The 12,816-nt window shown below is 38.2% G+C and overlaps 3 protein-coding genes across 7 annotated transcripts; 1 reads left to right on the forward strand and 2 right to left on the reverse strand.

Annotated features, from left to right (window-relative positions):
- Window positions 1-2,970, forward strand: LOC110862521 (GPI mannosyltransferase 4). Its single transcript, XM_022111721.2, has 4 exons — window positions 1-183; window positions 256-399; window positions 482-2,054; window positions 2,122-2,970. The coding sequence occupies exons 1-4, from the start codon at window positions 129-131 to the stop codon at window positions 2,915-2,917; spliced, it is 2,568 nt and encodes an 855-aa protein (XP_021967413.1). The 5' UTR covers window positions 1-128; the 3' UTR covers window positions 2,918-2,970.
- On the reverse strand, window positions 2,960-9,378 carry LOC110862527 (histone deacetylase 6). Of its 5 annotated transcripts, none has more exons than XM_035845637.1 (18): window positions 9,221-9,378; window positions 8,975-9,062; window positions 8,136-8,579; window positions 8,039-8,075; window positions 7,874-7,967; window positions 7,348-7,803; window positions 7,089-7,281; window positions 6,909-6,968; window positions 6,319-6,515; window positions 5,911-6,240; window positions 5,493-5,824; window positions 5,325-5,421; window positions 5,228-5,246; window positions 5,085-5,158; window positions 4,195-5,014; window positions 3,978-4,133; window positions 3,783-3,911; window positions 2,960-3,709 (listed from the first exon to the last, which is right to left on the reverse strand). In XM_035845637.1, exons 3-18 carry the CDS (start codon window positions 8,328-8,330, stop codon window positions 3,629-3,631), a joined length of 3,270 nt encoding a protein of 1,089 aa, XP_035701530.1. In that variant the 5' UTR covers window positions 8,331-8,579; window positions 8,975-9,062; window positions 9,221-9,378; the 3' UTR covers window positions 2,960-3,628. The 5 variants fall into 5 exon arrangements, with proteins under 5 accessions (XP_035701530.1, XP_021967422.1, XP_021967420.1 ...); XM_022111730.2 differs by lacking the exon at window positions 6,909-6,968 and adding an exon at window positions 6,670-6,729 and having other exon boundaries at window positions 8,136-8,809; XM_022111728.2 differs by having other exon boundaries at window positions 8,136-8,809.
- Window positions 9,379-9,530: 152 nt separating this feature from the next.
- Window positions 9,531-12,776, reverse strand: LOC110862538 (eukaryotic translation initiation factor 3 subunit A). The gene is made up of 4 exons (XM_022111748.2): window positions 12,033-12,776; window positions 11,461-11,672; window positions 10,767-11,391; window positions 9,531-10,687 (listed from the first exon to the last, which is right to left on the reverse strand). The coding sequence occupies exons 2-4, from the start codon at window positions 11,653-11,655 to the stop codon at window positions 10,614-10,616; spliced, it is 894 nt and encodes a 297-aa protein (XP_021967440.1). The 5' UTR covers window positions 11,656-11,672; window positions 12,033-12,776; the 3' UTR covers window positions 9,531-10,613.
- Window positions 12,777-12,816: the final 40 nt, after the last annotated feature.

Raw genomic sequence — 12,816 nt, forward strand, 5'->3', positions numbered from 1 at the left:
TTGGATTCTATTCAGTCACCCTGCTTGCTAAAAATATTTATTTATTTATTTAGGATATAGTTTAATTCTCAGTAAATCATGCAAGCAAATTAATGTAAGCAGATTCTCACAATTGGACAATTTTAGTCATGGATGTCGTTCGAAGAATTGCTGAAGAGAGAGAAAACTCACAGATTGTTCCAAGTTGGTGTTTCAAAAATATATTAAATTTAAAATCCTTGAATTTCATAAATTACATATCGCCCAATATTTCAGGTAGACCCAGAACAGAGCTACAACGCGTCCGCCTTCACGGTTTATACGAATTGCTCATCCTGTTGAGAATAATTTTAACTCTGAATCTTCAAACTGGTTGGATTCATCAAGACGAGTTGAGCAATTCTATCGAGGTTGTGGCAGGTTGGTCATTCATGATTCTTGGTGAAAGTCGATGCTAATTTTGTGAAATATTTTACGCTAAATATGTTTCTTTTTTTTACAGGGGACTACTTTGATTTGCAAGTTTTCAAACCGGACGTGTTCAACTCGTCGAGTCCCACCCACTCCATCGCCCTCCTCCACACCACGATCTACCTCCCCTACATAATTTGCAACTACTTTCTCTCATACACTCACCCCATTGGGAAGGAGGAAATACCAAATACTAAATTACTCCTCCTGATCCCCAGAATATTCCACTTGCTCCTCTCATTCCTGGTGGATTATATTCTCATAAAATTCTGCAGACTCAACGAGTCATCCAGAAAAAAGGTGCATAATGGCAATAATAATAAAGCGAAGGAGGCAGAAAATGTTGGAGAAAGTAAAGCTAATGATACCACTCATGACCCTCATCCACCTGGTGCGGAAACACGACGTAGTCGCCGCCGAAGACGGGACCCACGCCGTGACGTGACTCTCGACTCATCCGAGGATGAAGAAGCAATTGATGATGTCAGTGATATGCAACCCAGACATCGAAGACGGCGAAAGAATCGACAAAAATCGTCTGTATTTCGACACGTTGAGAATATAAGTCCACCAGTTCCTCCTCCGTCACCACCACCCAATTTTCCCACTGATCACTCTAACGATTCGACAATTCGACTCGTCACACTCGCCTCGTCTCAAGTACTGCTCGTCTTCGCCCCAAGAAGTCACCCGTCCTCCCTGAACTTGACCCTGTTTGCGTCTCTCCTCTACCTCGTGTCAGCCTCCTTCCACGCCTACGAGGAATACATCCCACTCCTTGAAAAGTACTACAGTCTCCCCAAATCGGACGGAGTGGGGAGGGTTCATCTCCTCAAAGAAATGAAAGCTTCTGGCTATTCGTCCCTTAACCGACTCCCTTTAATCACCTTCCTCACGATTACCGGGGTTTGGAATGACCCCGAATTTTTCCTCTCCTACGCCTGCATTCCTCTGTTTTTCTACATGCAAAAGGGCATAAGCCATCGACTCTTTGGGATTAAATACTTTCACGCAAGAATCTTCTCCTTTCTTCTGCTGGCCTTTATCTGCTGCCTCCCATTCATCTTGTGGGACTCGTTGTATCACGGGAAAGTGGGTTGGGAAGATTTTAGAACGCTTAACCTTTCTCCGGAAAGTTTTGTTATCACGCCGGTCAACTATTTTTCCCGGAAGGAAAACCAGTTTCGAGATTGGTGGGGTTATCTCCAAATTTTGGGGTTGTATTTGATAGTTTTCAATGTTTTGGGGGTTATGGGGCTGGTCTCTTTTGTTAAAGAAGTGTACGACGTGATGTTTGCTGAGTGGCGACACAAACCAAACTTGGATTCTCATTGGACATTTCTAAATTTTTCGTTATTCCTCCCACTATTTTTCTTGATTCAATCTCATGGGAATTCCTACTCAGTTTTCGACTTGGCCCCACTAATCTTTCCCTTGGTGTACATGCACGGTCATAAAATCCCACTCGCGTCGAGATTTTCAAGTAAAATTGGTCTAAGTTGGTTTGCCTCGAATTGCGTTGGCGTCCTCTACTTTGGATACCTTGCACAAGGAGGGATTCTCACGAGTTTTATGGATTTGTCTGATAATCTGACGCCGATAAGGTGAGATGACAATACTTCCTCCTATATCGTTGATAACAGTTTATGTACCTGAATGCGTAAATTACAGATTCAATGACACCCAAGTCGACATAACTTTCTCCCAAATGACTGCAATCCCTCCCACATTTACGCTAGGAATTCCCACAACTTGGAAAACAATAATGCCTGGCGTAACTTCTAATCCTCATAAAGAAGAAGACGATCTCTTATCGGAAATGAACCCACTCGACCTTTCCTCACACACGGAAGACTTTCACTTTAACTTCAATCCCAACACCTACAACACCGACCTGCCACCCACCCTGTACAAAACTGTCCTCAAATTGGAGCAGAGTTCGAAACTGAGGGTGTACCATACTGGATATTCGCCCCTCCCGATGATCCACTTGGAACGTGACCTTCTTCGCCTCATTCAAAATCAGGACAACATGGAGCAAGGGTGGGAAAAGGTGTCCCTGCTCCTCATTCCGCACAGATACGGGAGAGAAAGCGAGGCCAGTTTTAGGCAGTTGAGACTCACTCATATCAAAACTTATTGGAATCACGTCTTTTTCAACTTTATTCCCGAATCTTCAGAGAGTTGGAAGGACTGGAGAAACGTCATCTTTGGTAAAAATGCGTTCCATTTTGGTCTCAGTTTGTATCGGATGGAGAAAGTTGACGGGGATGATTCGGAGGAAAAAAGGAGACGAATGTATGATGGGAGTAATTACACCAAGACGAAAAAGATGGATAAGTCGTTTCAAAAATATTTCCAGCTTCATGACGCTTTCTACGACTTTCTTAAATATGTGGGGAACTTTGTTACAATAGTGACAACTTCGGGGTTATTTTTAACAAGTTACTTGGTTTATCTTACGTAAAATTGTATTATGAAATGAAAAGGAAACTTAAGCATTTAAATGTACAGAATTAAGTCCATTATGATTTCAATTTATTATATTTCGTGGTTGTTACACAAGGTTATACTTGTATAGATTATTATTAACAATTAACTGTGCTTATTGTTATTGCTGTCATACTCGTCGTACATACGTACATAAGTATTTAATATTATTCGTGAGCAATTAATTAAAATAAAATCTATACCAAAATCGCACATTTAACCACGTGTTACCTAATTACAAATTAATAGTGCAACTGTGTTGAATTAAATTTAAAAGAAAATTAGGAAACCGGGTCATATTTAAATGACATACGTAATTATCTAGTTTTATTAGACAGCATTAATCAAGTGCTCATGTTTCTTTTAGTCTTATCAGTTTCAATAATTTATCTAACAAAATGACTGAGGTTTGTTAAGAATCAACAAATCAATATTTACCGAGTATATATCGTTTTGCATTATTATAGGGGTTTATTTTACAGGTACCGATAGAGCCGATTTTTTAAACTGCACAAAATTCATATTTAGGTATGCAGTGAGTAGTATTTTCATTTTGTAATCAATTTGTCATATTGAAACGATCAAATTATTGTCAATTTCAATTTTAATGGCAGGTATGTGAGTGGTAAAAGAGTGAACTTTCGTCGTACTTTGTTGTAAAGTGAGTGATGTGATTATTTACAATCTTTTAAGAAGTAGAGAAACTTCGTGCAGGAGGTTCTTCATTGAATTTGTCCTTGTGTGCGGCAGCGAAGGCTTCAAAAAGTTTCTGTGGAGTGAAATGAAAGGCTAAAATAAGTACTAGTAGATTTTAGAATGAAAAATTATTTACAACAACTTACCTCATTTCTAACATAGCTCTCACAAGCGTAACACCAAATTGACAAATCTGCGAAACTTAGTGCAATTGGGTGCCCACATTCTGACGAATGCATCACCATGTGTTGGTTGACGTAACGCCCACACAAAACCTGGAGAGAAAATATTTAAATTGTATTTGTGTTATATAAATTACAAAGCTGAGATAAAAAATATACCTTATAGCAGACCAGGCACACCAAATTATCTCCTTCATGCCCGCAAACGCCACATTTTTCACACGTATTGATACGTCCTTCATTCAGTACTTTCTGCACTTGATCTACATGTGGACACCAAGACAATGGGTAAACAGCTGCAGGAGATGCGTCATCCTAACAAGAATATCAACTTAATTAATCAAATTCAATTAACATAATATGCACTGGTGCTTACAAAATTTGACATCACAACGATATGCTTTGAACCACCACCACAGGCCCCTTCTTCTTCTTCATTGCCCAATTGCAACGTCATTGTAAATGTTTCCGGCGACTGTTTTACTGGACTTTGCTCAAAACTTGAATTATTTCCTCCTCTATCCGGTGATGTTGATGAGGATTCCGATAAGGCTGTACTGCTGCAAGGCACCGTCAGTTCGTTCTCGTCGGCTGTTAGGTTATTATTTTGCAACTCCAAGTTTTCCATTGTTGCTTCCAAACTCTTCCCGCCGTCATATGTACCAAACGGAACAAGACGACGCTTATGAGTGAGGAATTTCCTGAATGGAGTCAGCACAGTCCAAAATTTGGATTGGACGTTGAGTACATTTTCTATACTTTGACGCGCTGCGGGATGAATTTTCTTGTTGAGGGTGAGTGGGGGTATGGGGTCGCCGAGCAATGCTTTAGTGCATAACACCATGGAATAGGCGATCGATGTAAGGTTGTAACCACCTTCCAGAGCAATGATAACTTTCCCATTTGCAAGTGGTCGCAGGAGGTGAGTCATGTGAGCATATCCTTCCGGCGTGACGCTGCATCCACCCAAAGGATCTCCTTTAGCTGCGTCGAATCCTGCGGAGACGAGCACGAGCTGAGGGTTGAACTCGTATGCAATGGGGAGAATTATGTTGGTGAAAACGGCCAAATATTCTGTGTCTCCCATTTTTGAACAATTCCAAGGAATGTTGACAGTGAACCCAGACCCTTGCCCTTGGCCAACGACGTTGTAATTTGCATCGGGGGAGCACGGGAAAAAGAATCCGTTATCGTACCTTCAAAAGTTAAAAATAAAAATAAATCAATTTTATGTTATCACAATTAAAAAATTGTTTACTATCGTACCGATGGATGGAAATGTATAGGACGCGAGGATCGGATTCAAACATGCGTTGAATCCCATTTCCGTGGTGGACATCCTGTATTTGTTATAAATGATTTTTTATGACACTAACCCACATTAAACCTTGTCAGCAAATATTTCTTACCCAATCAACAATGAGAATTCTAGGTAGAAATAGAAATGAAGTATTATTTTAAATGTTTTGTTAAATGTTAATCACAGCACGATATAAGTATACATACCGTTTAAGATCATGAGTTTCAAGAGCATATTTAGCTGCTAAGGCCACGTTGTTGAAGATACAGAAGCCACAAGGATACCCTTCCTCTGCATGGTGACCTTCGAATAAAATTATCGCATTTTAAAAATTGTGCATGCTTATTTTATTTTCAAACATAAATTCTTCTTACCTGGAGGACGCACAATTGCAACACCAGATTGACAATTGTCCTGTAAAACATTATCCACGACTTCAAGAACTGATCCGGCGGCAACAAGGGCGGACTGGTACGAAGAGTTGTTTAAGAAAATAGAATTAAATCTCTGCTGCATTTTTTCCAGTTCATTCTGCTTTAAGTTTTGAGTCTTTTTCATAAGTTCGATGTGTTCTTTTGTATGTATCAAAAGAAGTTCTTCCTCCGTCACTTCACGGGATTTGAGTCTTTCACAGCGTTCCAACAATCCGTAATCGGCATGGTTGGCATATATATTGGAAATTCTTTCCGGGGTTTCGGGATGTCCACTGTGAATTATACATACAAAATAGTATAAAAACATGAGTCACAGTCACAACGGTAATTACTTGAATAAGTAAATATAATTGCTTACAGTTCTTGCAAATTTCGGTGTCTTAACATTACATCGTCGTACACAATTCCAACTTTACTCTTTGCTTTGGCCAGATTAGTTGAAAGACGTAAACTATCCAGTCGCAAATCAATGGTGCGTTTTAATTCTAGAGTTTGGGTAGGGTAGAAACCCCGAGTAGGATATTTATCCGGTTTTGGTTCGGCCCACTCAAACCTAATTTCTGGTTTATGAACACGCCCCTTTTCTTGAAGAAGGGAGGCAGATTCTTCTGTTGTCAATTGTGTCGTCTTGAGCATATTCCAATAAGGTCGCAACATGTAGGTGGAATTCAGTATTGTTTCCGCAACGCTGCAAAATATTTAAATCTTGTTAGTCAAATTAGCGAGAATATGTTCATTTTTCCTTTATTTTATTACTGGTGCTTACACAGGTGAAGGATTTTGAATTTTCGGAATGATTGGACATGGATCACCAAGAAGGGTACGAAGAGCAAGTGCAGCTCCTTCAGCCAAGGACTTTATGCAATAACCTCCTTCCAAGATTACAGCCACCTTTCCTTCAGCTAGTCCCAACAAAGGCGACAATAGGTGTGGAATACATTGCGGAGTTAATTCCATTTCGCCCTAATTTCGTTCGTTTTCAAAATAAGATATTAGTATTTTAACTTAATATTATAAAGGCCAGGCTTGTGCGTGCGAGTATGTATAGGGTTGGATTTTGACAAGTGCAAAAATTGGATAAGAGGAATAATCTAATCCATGCAATCGTCGAAATTACTTTTTCGTCTCCTTGTAGACTGTCGAAACCAGCCGAAACGAGTATCAGCTCCGGATTGAACTGTGAAACAATCAATTATAATGACTACATGAAAATAGTAAAGGTTTTTGTCTTAGGGTTTTAACATGGTGCAAAAGCAAGCAAGCCTCATAAGTAAGACACAGTTAGTTACTCTCATTCAAAATCCAACCTATAATCCCGACACACACGTCCAAACAGAACCGTACAATAAATAATACCTCAAAACAACCATACACACAGTCGAACCCCGCAGAAATAATTACCAAGTCTGGATTAAACTATAAATTAAATGAGCACATAGCAGAATAATGTTATCAGTTTAGTAGAATAATTGTCACCAACAAAATGCAACAATTTTGGAGTTGAAAATGAAGTGCTTGATTGTGCTATATACTCACCTCATATGCCATGGGTAACAGTAGTCGATGCCAAATAGTTAAAAAGTCTTCATTCCCTAAACCAGTTTTGTTCAAAGGAACATTGCAGTTAAATCCTAACCCATCTTCAGATCCAATAAAGTTGTACTCCGATTCTTTCAAGTTTGGCCAAAAAGTCCCATGTTCGTAGCGATGTGTTGAAAAATAAAGGACCCTAAGAAATAAAGAATCCATTAGATAATTTAAATTACGGAAAGCATGTTTACAATTATTAACCAACCTCTTGTCATCATAAAACATTTGCTGCGTAGCTTGACCATGATGCACGTCAAAATCAACAATAAGCACTCTTGATGCATTTCCTGAATCCAAAGCCTTCTTTGCAGCAATAGCTACATTGTTGAAATAACAGTAACCGCAATATTCAGACTTCATAGCATGATGTCCTGGAGGTCTTATGAGGGCCATCCCATTCTGAATCTTTCCAGCCAATACAGAATCCACCAGATCGACAGTGCACCCCACAGAAAGAAGGGACAGTTGATAGGTGGATGGGTGAATATAAACTGCATCATAGTTGGAGGCAAAGTCTTCCATTTTGGTAACATCATCAGTTTCGCAAATGGATTTCAATTTTTCGAAGTGATCTTGTGTGTGGACCGTAAGTACTTCGTCCTGTCTGGCATACCGAGGTAAGATGGGGGTACAACGGTCTATAAGGCCAAGTTGTTGACATCTAAATTGGATAAAGCCCGTTACAATAGTTGAATGGTTCAATTTATTTAATACAGATTTGTATGACCCACCTGTCAATAACGGCACTTAATCTTTCTGGTTTTTCCGGATACTGTGGGTCCCATATACAGTAGTGTTCCAACATTTTCATGTCGTAAACCACTCCTAAAATAAAAATATTTCAAATAAATATAGGTCTCGATTTTCAATCCAAGTTGCCTAAGTTTGCTAAATACCTGTCGCCTTTCGAGTAACCCCCTTCATATCCCTTGCCTATTAAAATTACACCATAACAATTTTACATTAAAATCAAGTTAATATTTATCCACTTACTGGTTGTAAATGATCCTTCATCACGACAATTTCAGGTTCTGGAATTATATTTTCAACAGTCGAATTATTATTAGTACTTCCACTACTACTCCTCGTAACTCGTTTAGCTTGAGCTTGTGCGTTCTTTTTGGCTTCTAAAATTGCAGCAGAGGCTGTAACTTGTTTTGGCTTGGGTCGTTTCGACTTTGGTTTCATACTAGTCGACCCACGGTCCAACACTCCATCCTCCTGCTTTTGCTCATGTTGTTGGTTAGATTGATTACCATTTGTTTCATGAACATTGTCCGTCTTCGCTACAGATGAATCACTTTTTTCTTGAGATGCGCTCAGCAGAGATTTGCTACTCTGACTTTCGGGGGTCACAAGCTTGTAAATATTATTACTTCTTGCGTTGACCTGGACAAGATTCGTATCCACTGGAGTGCCCCTGGGACTAAGAATTCTCTGCAAAGAGATGGAAGATGAGGATGAGACAGGCAAATCGGGTTCTTCGGGGTTGGACATTCTTTCAGCAGCAAATTTCACATAAGCAATAGCAGCCGCAGCACGGAAAATGACACGAGAAGGGGTCTCGTCGTCCAGCAGGATCGATTATACTTGACGATATATGCTTGACAACTTGACAAGCAATTCGCTAACTCACTACTATGAGAGAAGCAAACTTAAAGCAAAATCTGGAAAGTAAAATAAACAAAACACAAAAGCTCGTTCAATTATTAATGTCGTTCATTAGCAATTAGTCAAGTCTACAAGAACATTTTTACACACAATCAATTTACAGTTTTTCTAAACGTCCATTATGAAAACATAAAAGCGTATAAATTTTTTCTACAACTCACAAACTTTTCTTTTCAAACAGTGTAGCAGCTGGACTTATTTATTGTCGTCTTCTTCATACAAAGCCAAATTAGAAGTTCCAAATGTTTTCTGAAATCAAATACACTTTTATTAAAATAATTAATCTACAACAAAAACTAATTAACTAGAAAATAACTGCTTGTAAATAAATGAAATTATTTAAAATACCGACGAAACTGAGTTGAAACTGAATCAATATGTAAACTAAATTTGTAATTTGTGGCTACCCAAAAAAAATTATTTTAGAAAGGCCTCCTGTCACAACAACGTCCGCTTATCTTCGATCAAGAATTTCAAAGTTTTATCAACAAATTCTTTGGATTTAAAATATTTCTGAATAATCTGTTCGTCTGTGTGACGAACTTTTACTCCCACAACAGAGTAGAGAAAGCATAATATATATGTAGCGTTGCGCATAGTTTAGTCGCTCAGAGTTTCATGGTATTTTTTTCAGAAAATTTTCCATGATTTTTGAAAACTACAGAATTACGACGAAATAATTTTTTCGGACATTTGTTTCGATTTCAGTTCCAGCCATTTATATTTTACTATTTATTTTTTCCAGTTTTTATTTCAAATTCAAACCACAAAATAAGATAATGGCTTCATAATATGTAACTATCGTTCGTAATGTGTTCCTTATTTTATCTATTTTGCATATTTTTTTTTACATCATTACATGATGACCACGACATAATCAAGGTTGGCAAAAACTTGTATATATTACTTGATAAAACTATATGTTAATGAAAAACTACGCTAAACAAATTGAATCAAATCTTACTCTACCTTTCAGAATCAAATCAGATAAAGTCAGATAAACAATCAAATTACCGATGGAATACGGATAAACTAAATAATAATGATAATAATAAATGATATGATGATGACAGTTATTCTCTTTCCAGTGATCATTGAACATGCTAAAATGCATTCAATGTAATCACTATTGTGTCGTGTGTATCTTTAAATATTAAATCAGTTCTTAGCACGCTAACTTGTTTATATAGCACAACGCAAGTATTCTTCTGTTTCATAATTACTAGTCCCAATGAACTCTGTGTTTTCAGTCCAATTTGCTCCATAACAGGATAAAAGATAAATTATGTTGTAGATTTCTTAATTAAATGCACAATTCCACATTTTTCAGAGATACAAAACTTTTATCATATAGGAAATAATTTAAGAGTAGAGTTAAATTTATGTCTCAATATTATTGTTCGCATTAATGTACGCAGTTGATCACAATTAAAGCTGTGATGAGAAATTAAAACAAAATTAAAACCACAGCTAAAACGATATTGTGCATAATAAGATCATGGAGTACAATGTTGATATTTTTAACGAAACAACTTTGTCCTTGATTTGACTACAGAATCTCAAGTCGTAAACCATATTTTGTCTACCAATTAATAATTGATACATCTTTGAACGAGACTATATAGAGCAAATTAGAAACGAAATACTTTGAAATTGACGATGAATAACGATAATTTAGGATAATGTCTCTATGAAAATAAATGAGCAGAGGGCGACAATACTAATTTAAATGTTCCATGTAACGCTGATATTTCGGTGAAGACGGTGATGATATTTTTAGTCTAATAAAACTCCTAAACTTCAACTCGCTCCTAGACTTGGGAAATACTCTTCGTCATGTATATTTGGTGCGGCCGCTGTTTTTCTAGGTTTACCTGAAAATAGAAATAAGAGTTTTTTTTATTTATTTTTAGCCTTTCAACTCTGATAAATTTTAAATACAAGTCAACTAACCAGAGGCGGATCCTGGTACGGATGAAGCACCTGCACGTTTCCATGGGGGGACGTAGGCACCCTTCACTCCTTCGCCAGCACTTGCGCCACTTCCAGAGGTTTCTGATAAAGGTCTAGCTTCGAAAATATCGCGCACGGGCGGAACTGCATTGCCCACACCCCCACCCCCAACACTCTTACTCGCAGCAGCAGCTGCTGCCTCCATTGCTTTTTTTACAGCAGGGGGAACATATTTGGCAGGACCGGAAGGTTTCTCCTCAGCAACTTCTACTGGGGTGGGTGTGACTCTTTGATCATCTACTGACTTATCATCCTTCTCGGTGATGATGGCCGTTTCCTCGTGGTCCTTATTATTGATGAGCTTATCTTCCTCCTCGCCAGTCGGTGTCGTCGTACTACTGCTTTTTTCCGAAGCAGTAGGGACTGGGACAGGGGGTGGAAGAGCGGCAGCTTTCTCACGTTTTCTCCAAGGTCCGTCAGTCGTTCCACCAACTTCACCAGGGTCTTTCCCCTCCGCAATTTCCTCTTCTTCGTCGTCGAGCAACACTAATTCAGTAACTTTCAGTCCGGTAAGGTCTACAGTTTCCTCTTTTTGCTCGAGCCATTCGTCATCCTCGTTTTGAGTCTGCTCAAAATTTTTTACTTTTCAAAAATCCATAAATCTAATATACCAATGTCATCATTAATGGCTTACGTTTGGAACCACACCCTCCCCTTGCACGACGTACTGGCTTTTCCCCTCCTCCAACTTTTTCCTCTCTTCCGTCCGTTTTCCCAATATCTTGGCAAGTTCTTCCGTCGTCTCGTACTTTTTCTTTCCAGACTTTTTCTTCTTGTCACGTTTAGCGAAAAAATCGTCCAAGTCTACCTTCTCATTCTCAGCGGCCATGATTGTGCGTCAATTTCCTGAAATCAATGCATATACAAATCAATTACTAACTTAATTAATTATATCGCAGATTGTGATTCACAATCTCGCCGGCCGGTCATATACATATCCTGTGTCCTGCAAACCCCCACCATCTGTGCATACTTAATTCTTTAAAAAACTTGTAAATTTCAGTAAATTTTTACGAGAAGTGAAAACTTATCTAAACTTTACACATCCAAATGTTCAGCAAATTTGAAGATATGTTAACGACATTAATTGTAAGAGGTTGTAAAAGTGAGTGAATCATCATTATCATTTTAATCATTAAACCGTTACTCCTCACTTCGCCCACAACTAAAAGTATTGAAAATTAGAGAGAACTTGGCCCCACTCACCTGATTAGCTGTCTTCTTGCTTTGGTGATAAGGTAAATCTTACCAATTTTCTACAGACGTTTTCGAGGATTAGTCGAGAAGTAGGTTACAAAAAGATGTGTAAAAAAATGAAGTGTGGTAGTCTTGTGGGAAAGGAGAAAGTTCGCAACCTGACTTTTCAACTGTGTTCACTCCACGCTCGTAGAGTACGCCACGAGTGAAGTCTGGGCTTGAAATGCATGAAACAATAATGTGAGAAATTATATTGTTAAAAAATATTTATCCATTTCTCTTCGGATAAGTGCTTATCGACCAGTACTGAATGGCGGATAGAGTTGGGCGTTCTATCTTTAAAAAGCGGTTGGATTTGACATCTCAATCACTTTCGGAGAGGAGAGAAGGACGAGCACCACTTATTGTTGGAAAGTTTTTCTGAGCACTTTCTCCCGATGGTGGTCAAACTTTCACTTATTTTACTTGTCCGGTAGCACAAATGAATGGAAAACTGAATGCACTTGCATAACAACGTACATGCAGGATGGCTATGACGGGTTGGTTTATATAAGATAAGTACTGAACAGTAAGGAAAAATAAGGCAAAACTTAAAATTTGAAATTTTTATAAGCAGAAATCCCCAAGATATTTCTAATGGGAGTATCTTTAATTTGAACCTTTCCTCACCTAGTAATATTACGCGATTGATCTTTTTTGTTTGTTTTTGAAGCAAAAGAGAAGAAGAAACAAAAGAAAGACACTATGCTCTGAATGTATTAAATATTCCATCCTATATTTGCATATGGCAAAC

This window comes from Folsomia candida, unplaced genomic scaffold (assembly GCF_002217175.1).
Source record: "Folsomia candida strain VU population unplaced genomic scaffold, ASM221717v1 Fcan01_Sc060, whole genome shotgun sequence".
Lineage (NCBI taxonomy): Eukaryota > Metazoa > Arthropoda > Collembola > Entomobryomorpha > Isotomidae > Folsomia > Folsomia candida.